The following is a 24,395-nucleotide window of genomic DNA, read 5'->3' on the forward strand; positions in this document are numbered from 1 at the left end:
CCTTTTCCAGGAATAGTACATAAGTAGCATAACTTCTAAACCTTTCTAGATCTGAAAATGCCTTTCTTTTCCCCTCACACATGAATGGAAGTTGAACTGTCTCGAGATTCTAGAGTCCTACTACCTTTGGAACTCTGAAAACAGTACTTTCAGTATTTTGTTTTTCAGAGACGTGTGCTACCAGCCTGATTCTCCTTATTTTGTAGATAGCTTTTTCTTCTTCTAAGTTTTTTTGCCTTTTTTTAAAAGTCATTTTGCCTTCCCCCTTGGAATTCAGAAATCTGAATCTCAGCCCTTCGATCCCAAGATTCAGGTTTTTCTTTGGTTCAGGAAAATCTTTTGCTTCTGTACTTAATGTTAGTATTACTTCCCCTCCTTCCACTTCATTTTCTCCTTCTGGAACTCCCACCTTATGGATCATACATCTTCTCTGTTCTCATGTCTGTTTCCTTCTTTTTGTTCTGCATGGGTTAATCTTCCAATGCACTGATGGGCTTTGCAGGAGTGTCATTTCTGCTGTTATATACAGCCTCTGTTGAGTGTTTTCTTTCCAAGATCAATTTAGGTCTCTCCTTGGTTTTTTTTCTCATAGCATGTTACTTACATGTGAATGAACTGTCATCTTGAATCTCACTAAGAAATCAAATCAGAGGGCACCTGGGTGGTTCAGTCAGTTAAGCGTCTGCCTTCGGCTCAGGTCATGATCCCAGGGTGCTGGGATCCAGACCCACATGGGGCTCCCTGCTCAGCAGGGATTCTGCTTCTCCCTCTCTCGCTCCCCTTACTTGTGCACTTGCTCTCTCTGATTCTCTCTCTCTCTCAAATAAATAAGTAAAATCTTAAAAAAGAAAAAAAAAGACTTTTTTTTAAAAAAATCTCTTCCTCTTTCTTGAATTAATTCACTGGGTCATTTGTTTGCCTTACTCAGCTTTGCTCCCCTCTTTCATGTTGCTGATTCTCTATATATATCTAATGAATTTTAATTGTCCGTTCGTATATTTCAGTAAACTCAACAGAGGGCATATTAGAATCCTTAGGGGAGTTTTCCCATAACCTGTGCCATGGGCCCCACCTGAACCCATGAATTCAGAATGTTCCAGGTGGGGGCAGCGTTGGGTGTAGTGGTTGAGATCTTGGGCTGCAGAGTCAGACGCTCTCAAATCTGCTCAAATCTTGGCTCTGCCTCTTGCTGGCTTGATAATTTCTAGTTTTCATCAGCTCCTGAGGTTGTCCCATGAGAACACAAAGGTGGATAAGCAGCTGTTGTGGGGAAGCCCTTGGACAAGCTGGGGTAGGATGGTGAACCTTCTGAATCTTGGAGAGTTCTGCGCATGACACTGACCCCTCTCCCTAAGTCTCCTCCCTCCCCCCAGGCCCATGGCCACATCCCTGGCTCCTAGGGAGAGCATCCACTGTCTTTGCAATGTGGCATCAGTCTGTCTTCACACTAAAGCTGTTTTAATATTTGAACATAACTTGTACGCCTGACCTCTGCCCTGTCCATTACCCATTTCCCACCCCTCAATCTTCCTACCCCCCGATTTCTTCATGCTTCGGTGTTTCACTTAAATCTGGCATCATGATTATGGCCACACACAGCAGCTTGGAATGAGGGATGCTGCAGTTCTTCCAGGAAAAGCTGGTCCAACTATTTATAATTCCCTTTTTAATTTTTGCAATGCATTTGATATATACGCCTCTGCTCACACCCCAGCACAGTCACGCAGAGAGGAAAAGCAGACACCAATTTCCCTCAAACTGAGAATGTAGCATGAACCAGTGGGAAATAATGACCGCAAGCCCCCTTGCTGCCTCTGTTGGCAAGGGGCAGGGGCACACTTGACAGGTCACCTTTGCTATGACATCCCTCGCCCCCTCCCCAGCGTCATAATGCTTCTCAAGTACTTAAAAATAAAGTAGCTTCTCTTTTGTAAAATAACTGGGAATTCTCAAACTGGGACAGTGAGGCCAACTGCTAAGTGGGGGTGGGGTCCTGTATCAGCCTCCCCCCTCCCAGGGCCCTTGGTTCATTAGATGCCTACAAACTGCTTTCCCAGTAAAGAGAACATTTATTCAAGTCATCAGTGGGTAATTTCTCTGATCATTGTGACAAAGCCTGTTTTGAAAGCCTCCTTGCATTTGAGATTGTAGACTCCATTTAAGCTTGGGAAGATGGGAAATAGTGTGCTCTAAGCCATATATTTCATTATAAGTCAGTGCTCATTTGACACTCCTCCTTCAGCCCATACGATAGAGTCTTCATTCCGGTGACCTCCCTGAATGCCATGTAACATTCTTCGAGGGCATCCATTGTACTTAGGGTCTAATCCACATCGGAACCAAGGACTACGAGGGCCCTGCATGATCTCCGACGGCCCACCTCCCCATTGTTTGCAGCTGTACTCCTACCTGCTTTTACCATACTGGTCTCTTTTCTGTTTTTCAAAAGGCCAAAGCCTTTCCTAGCTCAGCACCTCTAAGAGCCCTGCTTGGAATGTTCCCTCCCCAGTACCTCGCATACGGTGCTGTCCTCTCCTTGGGTCCCAGCTCAGAGGTCATCTCCTGCAGGAGTCTTCCTGGACCCTCCCAAGGTTGCCTTCCCTCTCCGCTGCTTCCCTTCTGCACGTTGTCCTGTTCACTTCTTTCACAACACTTGTCTGCTTCCCCCGTAGAACGTCAGTCCCATGGTGGCAGTGACCCCTCTGTCTTAAGAGCTGTGTCCCAACACCTAGAACAGTGCTTCGTATGTGGTTAGGTGCTCAGAGACCTTTTTCATGAGTGAATGAACAAGGGACCCTCGCAACAATATTAGAAGATCTAATTTCTAGAAGGTCTAGATGATATTATTTTAGTCCATTTGTGGTTGAGGCTCAGAACGGTTGAATAAATTATTCCAACTGGTACAGAGCTGGTGATTCAGTTTCCGGTCTCGTGACTAGTCTGACTCCAAAAACCAACTGCTGTGCACAGAGCCAGCACCGCCGCTAGAAATGAGCTTCTGGCTGCCGAGTTTAGGGTTCTTCCCCCCAACAGTCTTCCCGCTGTAGTAACTCGTGAATAAAAGAAGAGCGGGGAATTTGTCCTTTTCACCCTTTTACAACTAATTCTCTCCCCTGACCCAGTGGGTGATACATTTGATACAGTGTTTATGTTGGGAGTATTTGAACCCAGACTGGAGCCACACTGTGGCCAGGCTGCTCTTGGTCTCATGTGAATTTGGGGAAGAGAAGGCAAATAACAATTCAAAAGAATCATTGCTGCTTTGAGGCCTTCTGCAAGGGGAAGCATCCTTTCCCCAGGCAGAGCTTTGAGCAGAAAGCCACAGGAATTCTCCCCTCACCCTCCATGCCTCAGGACAGGGACCTGTGCGAAGGGTCTGGCGCAGACTACTCTTCACGGAAGAAGCAGGACCTAGAAAGCCTTCACGCCGCTTCCTGTCGGACGTGGAGAGTGCCAGGAGGATCTGGTCTCCTCGCACCCCCTTGTGGGTGTGAGGTGTCACTGCAGCCTCTTTCCAAGGCGGGAGAGCAAAGGTTTGCTGTCACTACAGCAGGGGTTCCCTTCTGTAAGCAGAGAGCACTTTGGGCACCTAGAGCACCTCTGGGGGAAACCCCCCCGGTGTCCACACCTCCTCTTCGCCCGAGGCCAGAAGTCCACTCTCCAGGCTCAGAAAGGGGGACTGTTTCATTTTGTCCCTAGTGAGTCTCCAGTTCAGAGTGCAGCTGGAGATCTGGGAGACTGAGAACGCCATGAGATTTGTTCAGGGGCCCTCAGACTAAAGCTAGGCCCCTGACGCGAAGTCTCATCTGTGTCTGACCAGCGTCGGAAACCTAGGAGGTCATCCTGCAGGGCGGGCCCACAGGCATTGGCTTCGTGGTGACCTCCCTTCCTGTACTAGGCATGCCTGCGTTTATGTGACCTTATGTAGGGCACAGGTAACCGGACCATGCTGATTCTGTCAGCATCCTGCCCATGCAAATACATGAGATTAGACCTCTTCCTGTCTCGCAGGCCTCTTGTGAGGATTAAGAGTCTGTGAAAGTATCTAGCACCGTGCCTAGTAAGCCGTAGTATTCAGTAAGCAGCAGCTACTTCTTAAATGTTATTTTCCTAATAGCTCTGTTGTTTTCTGTCCACATCTACCTTCCTGTTCCCCCCGCCCTTCCCCACACGCACGCACGATGCTGTTTATTCACTCGTTTTTCCCCCTCCTGTCCCAACCTCTTTCTCAATTCCTCCGTTCTCAATCTCGTCATTCCTTCCGAAATTCTCTGGGGGAGCTCACGGACCCGGCTTCCCAGGAGCACATTTGCTGGCCATGCATAACTCCAGACACCGTCCCGCATTCTCTGTGCCTTGCAGTCCCCAGTCCATGGCTTCCCAGAAAATAGCAGCCACGGGGCCTGCCTGTCCGAGGGAGGGCAGGTTAAAGGAGCATGCGTGCGCCCTCACCCCCACGGCGGTAAGTTCCTAGGGGCCTAGCACCCGGCGCAGCGGAGCCCTCACACATTCAGCCTGGCATTCAGTGCTCCGGGGGAAAAGCGCAGCAGACGTCTGAGCCGCCAAGGGCCGGGTGCAGACGTGACGGCAGGGCCAGGCGATGGTGCACAGAGCCCGTGCCGTGCGTGGGAATCTCGCCTTCCTGAGCGTGGGGGGTGTCCCTGTGGGCACCGCGGACTGACCGACTCTTTCTTTCATGCTGCAGACCCACTCCGGATACTTCTCCAGCTTGTATCCCCCTCACCAGTTCGGCCCGTTCCCGCATCACCACTCCGTAAGTGTCCCCTCAGGCCAGCCCCACCTGCCACTCTCCTCCTGTGGCAGGAGCGGCATAGTCCCTGGCGACTGACCGGCGACTGTTCCCAGTGTGAGGGCCGGGCCCCGCGCTTCCCGGCCATGCGGGGAGTGACGCATCTCAGGCCACGGGCACCCCAAGCTACCCCAGCTTGCAGGTGCCCTCAGCGTTCTTCAGAGCACTGCTGCTGTCGCGCTGAGCAGCCGTGCGGAGGCTTGCCAGGCCGTAGGCGCAGGAGACTGGTACCGTGGGTGACCAGCAGCTCAAATTAGGAAGTGGTGTCGAGCTAAAGAACAGAATGTCCAAAGTCTAACGAAGGGGTCATGGCATTCCCGCAGCCCCCTAGCGTGAGGCCCGCTGGTGGCCTGGCCCGTGTCTCTCTGGGCTGTCACCACGTGGCCTGATCAGGGCAGGTTTGCTTGTTATCTTCTTTTGAACACGATGCCGCTCTGGTGAAAACACCGTTTGTGGCTACCAGGTGCTGAGTGGCTTCGCGTTCCTTCGAGCGAAGTGCCTCAGGACCCCCTCCTCGGGCCCGCTGTATTTGATAACGGTCTTGATTTCTTGGATAAAGACGCAGGAGCAGTACAGGTCACACGTGTATGTGACAAACCGGTGATTAGACAGCTTTCTGTATCCAGACTCCGAGCTGCTCAGGAGGACTTTCCATTTCGACTGTCGTTCAGGTTCACTGTGTTCGGGTTTGTTCCGTAGGCCTCACACCCGCAGAGCCCTAGACCGCAGGAGACTCCCGTGCGCCATGTTGGCCATTTCCTTGGGCACTGGGGCCTTCACAGCACGTGGCTCCTGGGAGATGCTCAGTAGTTGCTGAGTGCCTGAAGGAGCCGCCCCAGGGGGAATGACGTCTTGTCTTGTGTCGCCCTTCCAGTATCCAGAGCAGGAGATTGTGAATCTCTTCATCCCAACCCAGGCTGTAGGTGCCATCATTGGGAAGAAGGGGGCGCACATTAAACAGCTGGCCAGATTCGCTGGAGCCTCCATCAAGGTAAAGCTGCTCTCCACGGCCACCCTCTTCCATCACCAGCTCCCCCACCCCATGTCTCTTGTTCCTTCTGCTGCTCCTGGGAAACGCTGACACCAGGGACGGGGGCCCACAGGGTCAGGCAAGTTTGCCTCCAGGATTAATCCCATCAGCTCTCCTCTTTACCTCTCCCATTCCTTTCTTATTATTAGTTATTACTAATAACTAAGTTAGAAAAAAATTAACACCTAAGCCAACCTGGTCCTTGTTGGGCTACTACAGCCCTCTGCTCAACAACGTCAAGCAAAGACAGGCGGAGGGCTTTCCTGAGCCAAGGGGGCAGACGCCAGCAATGCGTCATTTACACTCTGCCCTTATCAGAGCTTTGACGCTTTAATTAGTCTCTGCTTCACAAATCCTTGACCCTCAAGAAAAGTTTGCGTGAAACACTCTTTGGAAGGCACTAACGCTGTAGATAACAGGAGCTGGGGACACAGCCCGCTAGGCAGCCCAGGGACCGAACACACTGGCTCAGGAAGGAAGGCCCCTTGATTTCTGGGAAGATCGTGGGTGCGGGCCTGGCGGTGGCAGTTCCATGCCCACATCCTGCCCCCTCGAGCGCCCTGAGAAGAAACGTCTCAGGAGCTGAAAGGGAAGGATTCTTCGATCCTGGTCCTGCTCCAAGCCCAGCTATCGGCTCTGACTCAGAGGCAGAATGCTGAGCACGTCCCAAGCCTCATGAAACACTTTTGAAAACAGAGTTTCCGTTGTTACGTAAAGTAATTTGCTACCATGGGACAACCCGGAATTCCGAACGAGAAGTCTCATGACTTGGAGAGAAAGAATGCTTGCACTTTCTCCTCGAGAAGAGCTGGAATTTCTCCCACAGCAAGTGTGCTGGAGAAAAGGCAAAAACAAAACACTCTGAGTGGTGCGGGACAAGGACTGCAGTGAGACCTCAGAGGGTTTTCTGTGGGTAAAGCACTTGCCCTCTGTTACCTGCAAAGCGCAGAGACCTGCTGGGAGCCCAGAGGTGCGGGCGGCCCACAGCGCAGAACCTGGGGGGGCCTTTGCTGCCAGCATGCTTGTTGCCGGCGGGACCCCAGCCCACAGACGGTCGGCCGTGGCGGGACAGGTACAGTGTGAAAGCCCATGGGGCTGGCTGCCCCCAGGACCTTTCCCAGTGTCTGGTCTTATGGCCTGAGAGACCATGGAGGCAGAACGAGAGGATTTCAACCACGGGGGGCTTGAGGGATTATGGCGTCACGTCTCCTCCCTGTGTCCCTTGAGAAGAGTGGGACTTCGGCCCAGGAGCCAGCCTGAGGCACACCAGTGGCAGGACCCGCTGTGACCTCATCCATTGTGCTGACCTGTAGGACATTAAGTGCCTACTGGGGCTGGCTGTGGCAGGAACTCTCCATTTACTGTTGCCCATAAGGGGCCAGGGCCCAGAGTTTCACTGTCGAAGGCCACAAAGGTGAAGAATGTGACCAGGTGACCCAGTTTCTACAGTGAGAGAGGGAACACAGGGAAGTATTCTTCAACCCTGGTTGAAGAGAGGGAGGGAACACAAGCCCAGGGAGCGTGAGAGGGAGAAGCATGCTCCCCGCTGAGCAGGGAGCCTGACGCGGAACTTGATCCCAGGACCCTGGGATCATGACCTGAGCCTGAGATGAAGGCAGACGCTTAAGGACCGAGCCAGCCAGGAGCTCCCCAATTTCTGGTCCAGTGTTTTTTTTCCACCGCAGCACCCTGAGCGCTATAACAGAATCATGCCCAGCAGGCCTTGAGGTAAGGAGAGAGCGCGCTCCCTTGGGCGTCGCCCCACAGCCTCCCCAGCACCCTTCCGTATCCCGGCAAGGTTGAGTGGCGGTATGTCACTTAGCTCATGACCTCTGTGATGGGCAGAGACAGCAGGGCGGGACCAGGGGGGCAGAATGGGCTCTGCAGGCTGGTCAGGCCCAGTTGTCCTTGATGCTGGGCCAACAACCCGCTTCTCCAGCAGCCTTCTTTCCACCCCCACCTCCCATCCATAGCAGTGAGGCAGAGAAAACCAGGGATGCCAAGGCTTTGTAAGAGAAATTTCCTACTTTTTAAAAATCAGTCTGGTTTTTGTTAGTTTCGACAGGACTCTGAAAGCATTTTTTCTAAAGCTAAACGGATAATCTCCCGCTAAAGAACCCTCCATGCCTGCTCTGCCAGTCTTCGGGGGCCGCACCCGGAGGCACATCGGATGCTGCCAGGGCGGGGAGAGCGCGGGACACTACTACGTGGGAGCTGAGTGCTGGCAGGGAGGTGGGCAGAGGTGAGGCCAGGCACATGCATCCCAAGATGCTTTGGAGCTGGGCTCTCATCGCTCCCCTGCCCTGCAGAGCATCTGGGCAGCTGGCTGCAGAATGCCACACGGAACTGCTGACCCTTGCTTCGGGCCCTGCTCACCCTGAGATCTGGGCAGGCACCTCACCTCCGGGTCCCATTTGCTTCAGTCATAAGATGGGGTGCTCCTTCCTGGTGCTGTCAAGGGAGTTTGCCAGCAGACTGTCATTCCAGAACTGCGGGAGCGCACGAGTAGCTCTGAGACTTCAGGTTTGGGTGGGGGAACCAGACAGTGGAGAGATGGGTATTTGCTTCAGAATCTGAGCGAGGCAGCCACGAGTCACTGGGAGGCGGACAGCGACGGCAGAACGGATTCGGTCAGCGTGAAGCCTGAATTGGCCTTTCAGCCCTTCCGGATTTGGGGGGTAAGAGCCGCGACCCGCCCTGTCCATGCTCCAGTCTCTCTCATTCACTCTTTGAGATAAGGACCAGGCGTAATACCAACTGAGGGTTGAGAAGCAGAGGCAGGTGTTCTGGCCCCTGCTCTCGAGGGCCCGCCTGTGTGTGGCCTGCCGGAAGCCCCGGTCCCCTGGGGACATGTGATCGCTTCGGTGGAGGCTGCAGCCCTGCCCGTTGGAGGCTGGCAGGAGTCCGCCCACACGAAAGCAAGTCCTCCCAAGGAGCTCAGGCTTGGAGGCCTGCGCCTCACGTTCGTCCTCATGCCGCGGAGTGGCGGAGCCAGAGCCCGCTTTGAAGATGCTCCGATCGCAGCGCGGCGCCCAGGGCAGAGCACAGCTTGGACGCGCCGTCACTGTAAAGCTGTGGCAGCCGCACGGCCGCGCCCGGCCTTGGACCGGCCTTGGACGGAGGTGGAGGTGGAGGTCGAGGCACAGCAGGGAGTGAATTCCATCCGCTGCGAACATCTCCTGAGCCACTGGCTTTTTTTTTTTTTTTTTTTTTTTTTTTTTTGCTTTAGGAACACTGTGACCTTGTAAATGAGGTTTCTTTTTTTGACTTTGCCCTTAGGAAGCTTAAAACAGAGTCTGCGGCCCCCCTGAGGCAGGTGTATGGGACCTTATGAGATGCATTTGTGTGCTGACCTCACTCCTGGCTCGTTTCTCAGTGTTTGGTGTACTTTTCACGCATTGTACTTGAACTTCAGTTTTGCTACACTGTATTTCTCTTCAAAGCTACCTTAATGGTTTTTGGAATAAGGCAGGCTATGCAGAGAAGAATCTGTAATGAGGATCTGACAAAAGTTGCTTGGCTGGGCCATCACTTGAGTTGTGTTACAAGAGAACCCAGACTCACAAATGGTGAGAGCAAAAGGCGGCGTGGAGCTTGCCAGGGTTCACCTCGCAATTACACAGATGAGGAAATGGAGTCCGGGGAGGGGAGGGATTTGCAGAGCAGACCAGGTTGTCCTCACCCCTGCTTTGGAGTTGTCACACTCAGTTCCTATGCCCCCCACTCCACCCCCGTGCCCTAGCTCCACTGTCGCCAGCAGCCGACTGCCTGTGTGAGCTGAGCGTTAGAAGTGGGGCCGCTGTCGTGCACGCTGGCTCCAGTAGTGCCCCTGTGGACTGCCTCCCCTCTGGGGCCCGGGTGCGGTGGTGGAGCCCACACCTCCCTCTTCCTCCTAGAACTCGACTCCCTTGGCTCAGTAAAGGAGGCTCGTGCTCGGTACCCAGAGTGGAAGCAGCAGGTGCAAAGGCAGAAGCCCTGTAACCCCTTGCTAGGGCATGTGTGCCGCGTGCCCAGACGAGAGAGGGGCCCGGGGAACACAGCATTTTGCTCTTGCTTGTAAACTGCAGATTGCCCCGGCAGAAGGCCCAGACGTCAGTGAAAGGATGGTCATCATCACCGGCCCACCTGAAGCCCAGTTCAAGGTCAGTGCCAAGGGTCACCTCAGCCCTGCAGTAGCTGAGGGCCTTAAGCAGGCAGCAGCCACGTCAGAGGCATGTTCAAGACTGTTCTTTGGGAGGCCCAGCCTCCATTGCCCTTCCTGCTGCCGCTCACTCGTCTCAGACTTACCCTGTCTTGCCTACCTCCGGGCTGTTCCTTCTGCTTGGAGCCCTCCTTCCCTTCTCTTTTATGGAAAAGTAGATTGTCTCTCAGTGCCCCGTTCAAACAGCAGCTCTGGGGTATCTCTGACCCCTGAGCCGTGGTTTCGAGGACAGGTGTCTCAGGCTCGTTGAGTCACCCTGCTGGCTCTGGGGGCATAACTGGGGGGGTGAGGGGACATAGCGGGACTTTGTTGGGAGTTTGGTGAGGTGCATTTTGTTTTTGCCTTTTCTCTCCCCTAGGAAAATTATACGTTTTTTCTGAAAGTCAAAAGGATATTTATAAAAATATAGTCCTTATCATTAAAAATATTTAAGATCTGAGAAGAAACATGAACACATGTGGAAACATTTAAGAACAGTAACCCTTGGACTCGTGAGCAGATAAACAAAACGTGGTATATCCACTCGGGAGGACGTTAGCCATAAAAAGCAAACTTCTGATGCATGTCGCAGGGCGGATGAGCCTAGAAAGCACTGCGTGAAGTGAAAGAAGGCAGAAACAAAAGGCCACGTGCTCTAGGAGTCTCTTTATCTGAAATGTCCGGAAAACGCAAATCCGTAGACACAGAAAGTAGGCCGGCGGCTGCCTGCTACTGCGGCATTTCTCTTCGGGGGACTGGGGTGCAAGTGTCCTGGGCAGTGGGGACGGTTGCCTAACATTGTGAATACACCCAAACCTCCTGGAGTGCACCCTTTAAAATGATGAGTTTTAGGTTCTGTAAGTTAAATCTCAATTTTTAAAGTTTAAAAAAAAAACAACAACCCATAACCTCGCAGCTGCACTGGCTCCAGAGTTAAGACATCAGCAGACAGCCGTCACCACCTCACCTCCATCCCTCAGTGACCCGGGGTCTAAACTTACCCCGGAGGGGGAGGACGTGAAGAACGCCCCGCAGCGGTTCATTCAGCCGCACGCTTGTACGTGTTAGGGCCATGGAAATCAGAGCCGGCCGCCACCACCCCGACCCCACACTGAGAGCTTCCTAGCAGTGGCGGTCCTGTGCGGTCCTGCAGTGTGGCCAGAGCAGTGCCCTGCCGGGTCTCTGAGGGAGGGACGCAGGCGCACGGCTTCCCCATGCCGGCGCTGGGGAATTGGGGGCCGGGGATGCCCCAGGCCTGGGCTGGCCAGTTCTGGCCGCAGCACCGTGAAGTGGGCTGACTGGCAGCCGAGAGTCACCAGTCATGCCTTGCCCTCTCAGGCCCAGGGGCGGATCTTCGGGAAACTGAAAGAAGAAAACTTCTTTAACCCCAAAGAAGAGGTGAAGCTGGAAGCCCACATCAGAGTGCCCTCTTCTACAGCGGGCCGGGTGATTGGCAAGGGCGGCAAAACCGTAAGTGTGCTCCGAGCTGGCTTTATCTCCTGGCTGATTCCCTGCCCCAGCCTCACCTGACTTCCCTCAGACGCTTGGCTCTTCAGTGACTTTACTCCGGAGCTGAGGGCCCCAAATCCAGGGTGTTGAGCCAGGCCACCAGAAACGCTAAGGTTCTGCACCCAGAAATCCGACATCTCAGCTACATGCTGGAAAATGAAGATCCCAGCTCCCTAAAGACCAGGAGGCTGCCTGCTGCCTCCTTTAAACTCACACATAGCAGCAGGAAACACTAGGGAACAGAATCCCATCCAGAGGATACCCACTTGGCCAACTGTAGTCTTCTCTAAAGTCACACTCAGAGGCAGGCAGGGTCTGGTGTCCTACACTCTCCTCTGACTTTTCAAACTCCCTCCTGCAGATTCTGTCTCCTGGCTATTCCCCAAACCTGCCCATCTGTTACAGGGGAGCTAGCATAGCCATCAGGTGGTGGGTGAGAAAGAAATACTTGGAAAAAAAAATAATCATCATCAAGGTTTTCAACCTGAAGGTGGCAGCAACACAGAGGAATTTGAACAGTGCCAGAGACTTAACTGTGGAGCTTGTAGGAATGAGCAGACAGTCCGTCAATGCAGGTGTGTTCTAGAACATGACTTCCCCACGTGGCAGGGGTATGACCCCCGAGAAGTTCCAGTAGAGCCAGTGCACGCTAGCAGAGTGGCTGTGTTGAGTGGCAGAAATTTGGGGGATCTCTGGAGTTGTGTGTGTGTGCCTGCACATGCCTGCTGTTTTCTTTACACAGAAACTCTAAGAACTCAAGGCCAAGTTCTGGATATAATGAGTCGTCTTTATACAAAAGAGTAAAGTCAAATGGCTGGCAGATTATTCCCCATATCTAGGAACGTGATCAGCATCCGAGGGCCACACACCGTCTCTAGACAGGCTAGAATGCGGTAGGCAGGCGAGCTCATGGCCCACGAGGGTCACATCCTGGGCCCTTGGATCCCCTGTCTGGTCTTCTGGGAACCAGTCACCGAGTTCTGTGCACCCCCAGCTGTCAGCTGCCCCCAGAGCACTTGGTGCCCCCAGCGGTGTGCACTCAGCACCCCGGAGGCCGGGGCCTGGGCTGAGCCCCCACACAGCGTAGGCTTGTTGAGACTGGGGAGGGGCATGGAGAGCAGGAAGTGGGCCACAGGTAATGGGGGAGCAGCAGGGCTGGAGGCTTCTGGAGGGGGCCCGGCGTGGAACCGGAGTGGCAGGGAGGAAAGGTGATGATCCGAAGGTAGGAGGAGCAGAAGGCAGACTCGGAGGCAGGGGTGAAGAAGAGCAGGGCTCCGAGCAACGCCTGATAGAAAGTTTACTTTGGTGAGTCTGAGACTGAGAGGTGGTGTTGGCTCACGGCTGGCACCCAGGAGGGATGTTCCTTCCTGGATGACAGGAGAGCCTGGGTCACTGCGCATCGAAGGGAACTCCAGAGTAAGAATTCAGCCCAGAAGGAGCTCCAGGGAGTCGGGGGCTGGACCCTCCCTGGGCCGCCCAGTGAGTCTCCAGGCTCAAACAAACGTGGCCCCTGCGGCCAGGGGCTTGGAAGCCCCAGACGCATCCCAGGCTGAAGGAAAGGAGCCTCCAGCACTCCCCTCTCCCACTTCCTCCTGAACCCACTTTCTCCCCTCCCAGGTGAATGAACTGCAGAACTTAACCAGTGCAGAAGTCATCGTGCCTCGTGACCAAACGCCAGACGAAAATGAGGAAGTGATCGTCAGAATTATCGGGCATTTCTTTGCTAGCCAGGTACCTGTGCTGTGAGCGTCTGATCTCTCCTGCCAGCACTTTTCAGTTCTCTAAGCTATTGGTGGCCTGTCCAGTGGCCACGGGCCCTGCACAACCCCCCGCACTCCCACACAGATGGAACCTCCCCCTGGCTCTTCAGGGACTGCCTAAAGGGCAGGGGGAATTGCTCCACACCGTCTCCTCACGGCTCTCCCCAGGCAGGCTAGAGGCGCTCGAGGAAGAGCCTAGCACTCGAGGAAGTCAAGCCGAGCCCATCTCCAGCCCCCTGCAGTGCTAGAGCATAAGGTCCCCCCTTCCTTTGCCACCCACGCAGGCCTCAGTCACAGCCTTCCCCTGCTGGGGATCACATACCCGGCAGGGACCCACCCTCAGGGTTCCCCAGTCAGGCTCTGAGAACCAGCATGGGTGCCAGAATCTCACTGTGAAGGGCTGAACACACTCATTGCAGGAGACCTCCGTTTCTCTGCCGTCCTTATCCACCTTAGCGTGACATCCCCCGTCAGGGCCCAGGACCCCGTCTTCATTCAGAAGGACCAGTGACTCCGCCTCATGTGGCCTGGTTCTTTTCCATGCTCGGGGATAGAGCAGTCCCAGTCCTTGCCCCAACCCAGTGAGGGCGGGCTAAGCTCACACAGAAGCTTTGTCTGAGCAGACAGCCTGCTCTCCCAAAGCCGCGCCTGTGCCAGGAGGCCCCGTCCGCTGGAGGCCCTGCCCCTCCCTGCAGTCAGAGCCCCAGCACAGCCCACCCTGCCGCTCCTGCGTCCCAGCTCCTCCGGTGACCTGCGTGCCTACAGGGGTGCAGTCCCAGGGCTGTCCCGGGGCATCCCTGCATCGAGCACCGGTGTAGGGGGAGGGGGCAGGCTTGGGCTCACGTGTTTTCTCTAGTCGTACAGGGTAGAGTGTCTGGGCCAGTGTCTCTCACTTCCTCCCCATCCCATTTCCTGTCTGTCTTTCCCGGCATCACACTCATGTTCTTCCTAGAGGCTCCAGAAAGGTGGGTGCGGCAGCCCTGAAAGCCGCAAGTGTATGTAGTGGGCGGGGGAATGCTGTCTGACCTCCACGAGGCCCCCTGGGCACTGGTTCCCTGCCTCTGCTTCCTGGCCTCTCCAACAAGCACCTGGAAGCTTCTGGGGTCCCACCTCCTTATCCTGCACCCGGCTGCCTTGGGGAAGGGTGGGGGAACCCTGCACGTTAGGCAGAAAAGGCCCCCCGGAGTGAGGGCCTCAGCAGGTAGATGACACTTTTCCGAGCTTCCCACTTCCTTTTCCCAAGTCCCAGCCCCAGCCTCCCACCCCCACTGCTTGTCCTCAGAGCCGGGTTCCTTTTTCTCCCCTGTCCCCTCCTCTCCCTTGCTGCAGACTGCACAGCGCAAGATCAGGGAAATTGTACAGCAGGTGAAGCAGCAGGAGCAGAAATACCCTCAGGGAGTCGCCTCACAGCGCAGCAAGTGAGGCTCCCACAGGCACCAGCAAACAACGGATGAATGTAGCCCTTCCAACACCTGACAGAATGAGACCAAACACAGCCAGCCAGCTCGGGAGCAAACCAAAGACCATCCTGAGGAATGAGAAGTCTGCGGAGGCGCCGGGGACTCTGCAGAGGCCCTGAGAATCCCAGGGGCCAGGAGGGAGGAGGGGGGAGGTCAGCCCGGGTCCCCACCCGGCCTCCTGCCTCCCCCAGGGCCTCTGCAGGCTTCCCAGCCATCCACTGCACCGTCCACTCGGATCTCTCCTGAACCCCCACCACGCTATCCCTTTTAGTTGAACTAACATAGGTGAACATGTTCAAAGCAAAGCAAAATTCACACCCTTTTCTTTTTGTGGAAATTGTCTCTGTACATGTGTGTACATATTAGAAGGGGAAAGATGTTAAGATATGTGGCCTGTGGGTTACACAGGGTGCCTGCAGCGTTAATATATTTTAGAAATAATATATCAAATAACTCAACTAACTCCAAGTTTTAATCAATTATTAATTTTTTTTCTTTTTAAAGAGAAAGCAGGCTTTTCTAGACTTTAAAGAATAAAGTCGTTCTTTGGGAGGTCTAATGGTTTAGTAAAGGAGCTTCGAGACCACCCACACAAAATTCACCCAGGGAAATCTCGAAAGGACACTCAACAGCAGTCTGGATCACCTGTGTATGTCAACAGAAGGGATACCGTCTCTCTGAAGAGGAAACTCCGTCTCTCTTCATCCCTGTCAGCTCACACACCCATTTCTCTTTGCTTCACAGGTTTTAAACTGGTTTTTTGCATACTGCTATATAATTCTCTGTCTCTCTCTGTTTATCTCTCCCCTACCTTCTCTCCCTCCCTTCCTTCTCCATCCCCATTCTTTTTAATTCCCTCACCCCTCTGTCTCAATTCCCAGTATCTACGCACCCCCCAGGCAAAGCAGTGCTCTGAGTATCACATCACACAAAAGGAACAAAAGCGAAACACACAAACCAGCCTCAACTTACACTTGGTTACTCAAAAGAACAAGAGTCAATGGTACTTGTCCTAGCATTTTGGAAGAAGAAAACAGGAACCCATCAAACCAACCAACCAAACAAAGAAAAATTCCACAAAGAAAGAATGTATTTTGTCTTTTTACATTTTGGTGTATAAGCCATCCATATTCAGCGAAATGATTTCTTTCTTTTTAAAAAAAATGTGGAGGAAAATAGCAATTTACACGAGGTCGTTGGCCCAGGGCGTTAAATTTACAGATTTTTTTAAATGAGAAAAACACACAAAAAAAAAGCTACCTCAGGTGTTTTTTACCTCAGCACCTTGCTCTTGTGTTTCCCTTAGAGATTTTGTAAAACTGATAGTTGGAGCATTTTTTTATTTTTTTAATAAAAATGAGTTGGAAAAAAAATATCAACTGCCAGCCTGGAGAAGGTGACAGTCCAACTGTGCAACAGCCGTTCTGAATTGTCTTCCGCTAGCCGAGAACCTGTATGGCCTTCTTTTGGACAAACCTTGAAAATGTTTATTTAAAAAAAAAAAAAGATGACAAAGAAAAACAGAGAGAGAAAATATTGGAGATGTCCTGAATTTCAATAGGGTACGCGCCATTAGGGCTTTCTGCGCTAAAGGATGAGCATGTACTGGTTTATGTGAACAAGCCGTTTACCACCAGACTGCAATGCCAGTTTCCTCTACTGCAAACAGTGTTCTGTGACAAAAACAAAAACAAACAAAAAAAAATGAAATATATCCAGCTAACAAGATCCTGGTGTCTTGGTCTCTTATTTTACTAAGCATTGCCCATCCCAAAGCGTCAGCAGAGCTCCGGCTCTGGGGGACTGAGGGAATGGGCCGCACGTACGGTCGGGACTGGGGAGCCGCCCTGAGCAGGCAGGCTTCTGCAGGAAGCTTTCTGGGAGAAGCTAAACTAGGTCAGTGGTGCTCCAAGTGTGGTCCCCACCTGGCAGCATCCATATCACCTGGGAACTTGCTGGAAATGCACGTTCTTGGGGTCCACCTTGAATCAGAAACCCTGAGGGGCCCCGCAGTCTGCTTCAGCAAGCCCTCTGGGTGATTCCTGAGTGTGGCGGAGTGTGCCAGCCAAGGAACTGGAGGGATGAGCTGACCGCACGTCAAGGTAGGTAAGACTAGCCCCGCTCTTTAGGGAACATTAACCCTCCCCAGGAAAGAGTTGATTTTTATGTAGGGGAGGAGGAGGGGATAATACGCCTGACAGTTCAAGGGAAGAGGTGCTCATCCCGCCCCAGAAGCCCCATTATAAGTGTTCCAGGAGATCAGAGAAGGGCAGGGTGCTATCCTTGACACTCTCATGGATGTGTCGTAAAAAGGTCAGTCAGGGATGGGCCTGTTCCACGTATGAGCCTTCGTTCATAGACCTATGGGGCCTACTAGAGACGGACGCTCGCAGTCCAAGCAATCTTAGGGATAAAGAGGTGCTATGGACTGCCAGCACTGGCCAGTCAGGCTTTTCGGGGTAACCGTTCATAGCGCGGCAAGGACAGATGGAGGGGAACGGGTGGGGCTGCGGAGTAGCCACATTCCCTTCTAACAAACTCTGAGGCCTCCTCAATCACTTAAAATTTGGTTCTCACCCATGTCCCGTCCCCATAGGAATGGTTTTCTTCTAACTCCAATTTCTAAGATGCTCTATGTACTTCTCAAGTTTCTGCATGTAGACGCCAGCCAGCTGTTCTGTCCCTGCTGTGGTTGGCATGACTCCGGGCAGGGACAGACTCCCGTCCCTGTGGGCATTACAAGTCCTGGTACCTCTGGCTCCGCCCTCCCCCCCCTTCCCTTTAGGACTTAAACCCACTGCCCTCTCAGGGACAAACCAACCACGGGCTGAATGTCCAAGAAGAGCCACAGAGGTCCTGGCAAGCAGGGCTATTTCTGAACCCTGTGCCTGGGGCTGAGCTGGCTGTCTGCTGAGCAGAGAAACAGCACACCTTTAAAGGCAGGGCTTTAAATACAGGCCCCAGGGCTTGGGAACCAGTCTCGGGATGGAGCGATCACCTGAAAGCACGATGATCGAGAAGACACAGGACCCTCCAAACATGCACTCTTAGCTCTGCTGCTCCCGTTTCATTCCTTGACCTTTGTTCCAGCTGCCAGAATCTGAGGTTTCATTCCAGGTCCTAAACTGCCCATTTCCAAAGTCGTCGTCTCTGAACACGTGAGAGAAAGACAGGGAAGGAAGTGCTAAGATGATGCTGGGGTACAGAGCACCCAGAAGTCGTCCTAGGGTTGCAGAAACGAAGGGGAGGCCACACGCAGAGGCAGAAGACAGGAAGGGGATGGCTGGCTGGCTCCTAAGCAAAGCCGTTCTCCCCGCAGCCCATTTTCTGAGAACCCGCGTGCTGGCCGAAACCCCGCCCCACCTCCTGTCCACCAGGACAGCCTCAGCTGTGCGCGGGGGGCTCCGAGCACATGCTCGGCACACCTGCGGGAGCTCAGACTACTCAAACTTTGCACCCGTTTCTCCTATGAATCCCAGGCTGCCTGTCTTGAGAGGACATCCTGACGTCCCAGAAAATCCTAATGACATGATTTTATGCAAAATAAAGGACAGTTATTAAATGGGGGCTCAGGCAAAAAACAGGTTTTATCCATGCGCCTGCACTCAAAAAGCCCATCCCTGTTCCCTTGGACCGAGCCCCTGGAAAACCCATGACCCACAGTGCTTTTGAAGGTACTGACCTCTCCCTAGACTTGGTGAGTAGCCCCAAATATCCTTTCTGTCCTGGTTAATTTTCCCTCTAACTAGATTTCTACATGTGATTGTTCCATCCAACATGGAGCTCTAGAAAAGGATGACAGAGGTGGCCTGCAAATTAGCAGAGGGTTCCAGCATAGAGAGAGAACTTGAAAACATGAAAAAAGGCGAACCAAAAGAAGGTGGGGGAAGGGGGATTCAACAAAGAATCGAAGGGATTAGCCAAGGCCAGAAAGAAGGCTATCTTGACAGGGCAAGGGGTAAGGGGAGGGAGGAAACACGGATTTCTAAGGGAGTAACCTGGCACCCATTAGGATATGAGCGACTTAGTGACTGAGCAGACGGGTAGGGGTAAGGACATGAAGAGTATGAAAAGCATCTGGCCTTGTCTTATTCCTACGTCCCTGGGGAAGGATGCTGCCCACAGAGGCAGTCCAGCTAACGATTGTGAAGGAAGCCCACTCTATGTATTTAGAGACTAGCCTAAGTTGTACACGCATCCAGACCTCTGCCTCAGAGCCTACTGGAGGTTTCTTTGGCCTGCTACCACAGACGTCTAACAACACTGCTAGCCAAGTTCCCCTGGTGTTTACAGTAAATTGTTGCTGCTGCCCTTTATTTCCTCTCCGCCTTGCCCTTAAGGTGCCGATGAACTGAAATTTAAGACTTCTCCCTTACGCATTACCCCAGGGCAGGCCTGAAGGCAGGGACTGGGACTCCGGTACCATAGCTCCCTTTTCTTTTCTGGGGTCGCACTTCCTCATCAGGAAGAGAAGAGAAAGCCCCGGCCCAGCAACGTCCTCCCTGCCCCTCTGTGTTCTCCCTGCCCCTCTGTACTCGACCAGTAGAACCTTGGAGATCTGGCTGCGTATCTGGAAGATAAGCGTTTCAATACAACAAAGTCCCTCCAAGTCAAAAATGGCTTCTAGTTAGCAGCCTTCAGTGTTCCTTCTTACGGTTTCTCATTAAATATCAAAAAGATGAAAACTTAAGAGCACCAAAAACAGAGAAAACCACCAAACACCCAAAAAGCAAGGGAAACTGACAATAAGCCATACCGAACTGGAATGGGAAAACTTCAGTGCCTGGCATGGTCTAGTTTCCCGGAACCACTTTTTTGAAAGATAGAAACATGCATACTTGCCATCTCCGGGGTTACCCACCACTCTCCCCTTCCCACTGGATGGAGTGCCCACGTGGAGGGGAGAGCGGTGATGGAGCGGCAGCGGCCATCGTAAAACGCAACATGGAAGCCAAGCGTCAAGGAAAGCTCCTGACACTATCGAGGACACTGCGACGGCAGACTGCTCAGGCTCAAACTGGTACCCGAGACAGAAAATTATCTTTTTAGAGCAACTGTTATTTTATGTCCTTTGTTCCAGCAACAAACCAGTATCTTAATACAACCAAACAAAAATAGAGATTCAGATCTAGATAGATTCTGGCATATTTTTTGGATAGAACTAAAGTTCTAATAGAATACAGAACAAAAAAAGTTATTTACAAAACAAAATAACAAGCAAAAATCAAGCTAGTTTCAGCTCTCTGTGCTCCACTGCAGAGTGTCAGAAAGCAAGTTTTAAGAAGAAAAAGGGCCATAACTTGAGAATTTTAATACCCAGTCCAGTTATCTTTCAGGTGTGAAAACTTAAGAAAGATTCTATTTGCAGGGATTCAGGTAAGAGAATTCCTATGTCTTTGAAAATAAGTACATGAAAACGTTTCCAACTAAAAACTAAAGCCAAATAAAACTCATGTTAAAAAAAAAAAAAGACAAAGTAAGCACTGAAAGCAGACTAGAAAGTTTAAATTGTTGTAAATCTATAACTAATTTAAAACTTTATTTAAATATCAAAGTTACCCTTGAAAAGGAAGCAGAATATGGTAATGATAAAATCCCAAAACACAGGTTACCAAAGACCAAAAATGTGTGAAATGTATATGGAAAAAGGGGGCAAAACCAAAAGTGTCATAATTGGGACAAAACGGATCCCTGTGCTAGAGTGCTAGCTGCAGAACAAAATTCCTTAGTCTCCTCTTCCTAGCACCCGACCCCGTCTGCTGCTCTCCCTTCCCTTGCAGAACCATGTGGACCCGGCACTGAGCACAAGATCCAGGCCACTCCGACCCTGGCCAACTGAAAACAGCCTACGCTCCCCACCCGCCCAGGCTCTGTGCTGGCCAGACCTTAAGGACTGCGATGAGGGGGCTGACAGCCTTTTCTGTAAACAGACAGTAAATATTTCAGGCTTTGCAGGTAAGACTGTGAGGTGACACACGATGATGCTACCTCCGAGGAGGGAAATTTGGCAAATGACGTATGCTACATATTTGACCCTGCAATTCCACTTCTAGGAATCTCTGCCAAAGATATGTTAGCAAAAACGAAGTGACATGCAAAAGGCACAAGCACTGAAGCGTTCTTTGTGACAGAAAAAGACTGACAGCCTAAACATCCATCACGAGGGGCTGGTAAAGAAGCATGGCGCCTGAGACAGTGGTGATTAGGAGGCTGTAAAAAGAACTGAAGAATGAGGAGTAACTTACTTATCTAGAATAGACTGAGGTTTTTATTTATTTAGGAGAGAGAGCGCACACAAGCAGGGGGACGGGCAGAGAGGGGGACCAGCAGACTCCCCACTGAGCAGGGAGCCCAACGTGGGGCTCAATCCCAGGACCCCAAGATCATGACCTGAGCTGAAATCAAACGTTTGATTGGGCCACCTAGGCGTCCCTAGAATAAACGGAGTTTTTTAAACAATCAGGCACAAGTGTTTTTAACATGGTATCTTTACTAATGTAAAAAAAAGAAAAAAATATGAATACTGATACATCTAGCTATATTTTCAAAAAAGGGAAGATTAAAAGCTACTAAGTTACCTAGACAGGGTGAGGCAAGGAAACTGAATGTATCCTGTTGCATCGTTTTGCTCTTGGACTCATGTTTATGTTTTACATAATTAAAAAACAAAGCAAAAAGCAAATCCCTAAACACAAAGAACAAATGAATCCAACTGTGTATTGAGTTGATGGCGTAATTACTGGGAAAAAAATTAAGTGATTTTAAGAGTGTATTTTCACTGTGAATCTCCAGTGGGATATGGTCTAAAAAAGAACTGCAAAGAAATCTTGAACTGTATTTAGCGACCCTGTTGTCAGACTGGTATTGATATTTTGAAATTATTAAGTATACCATGGGGTAAAGCAAGTAATTACGTTGATGTTGTTAGCAACCAAGGTTTTCCAAGATTATAATATAAAAATCAAGAAAATCCTTAGACTCTTACACTGGAATTGGAAATCAGTAAAACGTTTCTTCCCGTTGAAGAAAAAGTATTTTCTAGTCTGTCTACTGTAAAGGCCTAGAAGCACCAATAACCCAGTAGTGATCCGCATTAACAGAGCCCAAAATCCGATCTCCACGACTTCTCACTAAAAGAGGTCTTCCAGTTTCAGGTCTGGAGCAGGAGATGTGTCAGACGAGCTTTTATCATACCGGTAAAGCAGGAAAGCTGTCACAATCAGACTTGGAGGATTCTATCAAAAGGACACTGAGGCCTAACACAGGGCAATCTGAACATCAAACCGAGTAGTAATGAGTCAAAACATCATATATCTTTCCTCTGTGAAGTGCATTTCAGGGTAACCAAATAGGAAGTTTCTTTTATAGAATTCAAGAATTCAGTGAACACAGAAGCAATGACAGAATTAGAAAAGCACCATTTTGTACCTCTTAATGAAATGATGGGTCATCAAATTAAAAACCAAGAAGAGAAAGATAGGAAACCTTACAGCCTGAACCACTGATCACTCAGCGCCACTAAGTGGGACAACCAGATGCAGTACAGCAGGGACACCAGCGAAGTGTCCTTACCTACTTCTGTGTGAATCCAGTCCAGCCGCTCGTTCACATGAGATACAAGGGCTGGCGGACACACTTAAGCACTACCAAGAAGCCATAAGCCAAACCTGGAATGTGGGACGTTCCAGAGGAAAACGCAATTTCTCAAATAAACAATAGTATAGGGAGGGAGCCTGCTGTTGTACACGAGTCTTGAGAACTACGTAATCATCAAAGGCAATGCACACATCGAGTACGATTTCTTACTTGCACCTGTTATTAGAACTCAGAGACCACGGTAACTACCCACCACAAATCTGACGGATTCAAACAGAAACTCACTCTCTCACCGTTCTCGAGTCAGAAGTCCAAAAGCCAGCTGGCAGCGGAGCCTTGTTCCCCACAGGCTCTTCCAGCTTTCGTGTCTCCAGGCCTCTGTGGCTCGTGGCAGCATCATCTCAGACTCTGTTTCCATAGACTTACTGCTTCTTTTTTTTTTCTTCTAATATTTTATTTATTTATTTGAGAGAGAATGTGAGAGAGACCATGAGAGGGGGGAGGGTCAGAGGGAGAAGCAGGCTCCGTGCGAGGGACCCAGTCCTGGGACTTTAAGATCCTGACCTGAGCCGAAGGCAGACACTTAACCAACTGAGCCACCCAGGTGCCCCTAACTGCCTCCTCTTTTTTTTTTTTTTTTTTAACTCTACCAACGAGTTTATAAAGTAGAAAGTAATAGCCTGTCCAAACCACCGTATCTTTTTCCAGATTTTGAGATGTATAAACAGATTTTCCCCCCACAAAAATGAGTATAAAATATAAACACTATCTAGGTCCATTTTAACACCTCCTCCCCTTCTGTCTCAAAACTCAATCTCTCTTATAAGGCCTATGATTGCATTTGAGCCCCCCCACATAATCCAAGATAAATTCCTTTACTCAAGACCTTTAACATCATCATCTTTTGTCACAGAAGGTAATATTCACAGGTTCCAAGGATAAGGATGTGGACCTATCATTCTGGGAGCCACTATTCATATAATAAAACATTAGTTAAATGATCAGGAAAATTTGAATGTGAACTGAGTATTAGATGATTTTAGCAAATCCTTATCCTGTTAGATGCGAAAATGATATAGGGGTTTTTTTTTAATTATTATTAGGGAGACATTCTTAAATACTTAGGTAGAATGACATGTGAAGATGTTGTTTAAAACACTCTACATTCTCCCCTCCCCAATGAAAAAAAGTGCATCCAGATTAGCCACATTTTAGTAAGGGGGTGATGACTTGTAGGTCTTAGGATTCCCATAATAACAAGTTTTTTGTGAAGCAGTTTTAAAAAAGATAAAATTGTCCACTAAAATGAGACAGTAAATGTCTCAGAATGATCTTATCCAGAAGACCTACATATGAAAAATATTTTAAAACTTAAGTCAGTGGAGGACGCCTGGGTGGCTCAGTGAGTTAAGTATCTGTCTTCGGCTCAGGTCATGATCTCAGGGTCCTGGGATGGAACCCGAGTTGGACTCCCTATTCGGCGGGGAGTCTGCTTCTTCCTCTCCCTCTGCCCCTCCCCCCTCTGCCGCTCTCGTGCTCTCTTGCAATCTCTCTCTCAAATAAGATAAAAAAAAAAAAAAATCAGTGGCAGGGCGCCTGGGTGGCTGAGTCAGTCAAGCATCTGCCTTCAGCTCAGAACATGATCCTACAGTCCTGGGATCGAGTCCCACATAAGGTTTGCTGCTCCCTGGGCAGAATCTGCTTCTCCCTCTCCCTCGGCCCCTCCCCCCACTCATGATATCTTGCTTTCTTGCATGTTCTCTCTCTTGCTCAAATAAATAAGATCTTTAAATTAAAAAAAAAAAATACTTAGGGCACCTGGGTGGCTCAGTCAGTTAAGCATCTGCCTTAGGCTTGGGTCATGATCCCAGGGTCCTGGGATCAAGTCCCACACCAGACTCCTTGCTCAGCAGAGAACCTGCTTCTCCCTCTGCCTGCTGCTCCCCGTTTCTGTGTGTGCACTCGCTCGCTCTCTCTCTGATGAATACGTTAAAAAATAAAAATAAAAATTTTAAATTTAAAAAATACTTGTATCAATGGAGATACAGAT

General features: G+C 50.8%; 2 protein-coding genes across 13 annotated transcripts in view; one reads left to right on the forward strand and one right to left on the reverse strand.

Annotated features, from left to right (window-relative positions):
- IGF2BP2 (insulin like growth factor 2 mRNA binding protein 2) overlaps positions 1-16,255 on the forward strand; it is a 153,055-nt gene extending 136,800 nt beyond the window's left edge. For 6 of the 10 annotated variants that reach the window (XM_034661647.1, XM_034661651.1, XM_034661642.1 and 3 more), the window contains 6 exons: positions 4,706-4,774; positions 5,685-5,801; positions 9,908-9,982; positions 11,359-11,490; positions 13,147-13,260; positions 15,631-16,255. In XM_034661647.1, coding sequence (XP_034517538.1) covers positions 4,706-4,774; positions 5,685-5,801; positions 9,908-9,982; positions 11,359-11,490; positions 13,147-13,260; positions 15,631-15,765 — 642 coding nt within the window. In that variant the 3' untranslated portion in view covers positions 15,766-16,255. Of the gene's footprint in view, positions 1-4,705; positions 4,775-5,684; positions 5,802-9,907; positions 9,983-11,358; positions 11,491-13,146; positions 13,261-14,618 lie in introns of all 10 variants that reach the window. The other 4 variants (XM_034661601.1, XM_034661629.1, XM_034661638.1 and 1 more) reach the window with 3 other exon arrangements.
- SENP2 (SUMO specific peptidase 2) overlaps positions 15,822-24,395 on the reverse strand; it is a 42,492-nt gene continuing 33,918 nt past the window's right edge. Inside the window, exons 18-19 of one of the 3 annotated variants that reach the window (XR_002141990.2) lie at positions 17,748-17,899; positions 15,822-16,422 (exon numbers count right to left, since the gene is read on the reverse strand). The gene's annotated coding sequence lies outside the window, so the exon portion shown is untranslated. Of the gene's footprint in view, positions 17,900-24,395 lie in introns of all 3 variants that reach the window. The other 2 variants (XR_004625854.1, XR_004625853.1) reach the window with 2 other exon arrangements.

This window comes from Ailuropoda melanoleuca, chromosome 1 (genome assembly GCF_002007445.2).
Source record: "Ailuropoda melanoleuca isolate Jingjing chromosome 1, ASM200744v2, whole genome shotgun sequence".
NCBI classification, from domain to species: domain Eukaryota; kingdom Metazoa; phylum Chordata; class Mammalia; order Carnivora; family Ursidae; genus Ailuropoda; species Ailuropoda melanoleuca.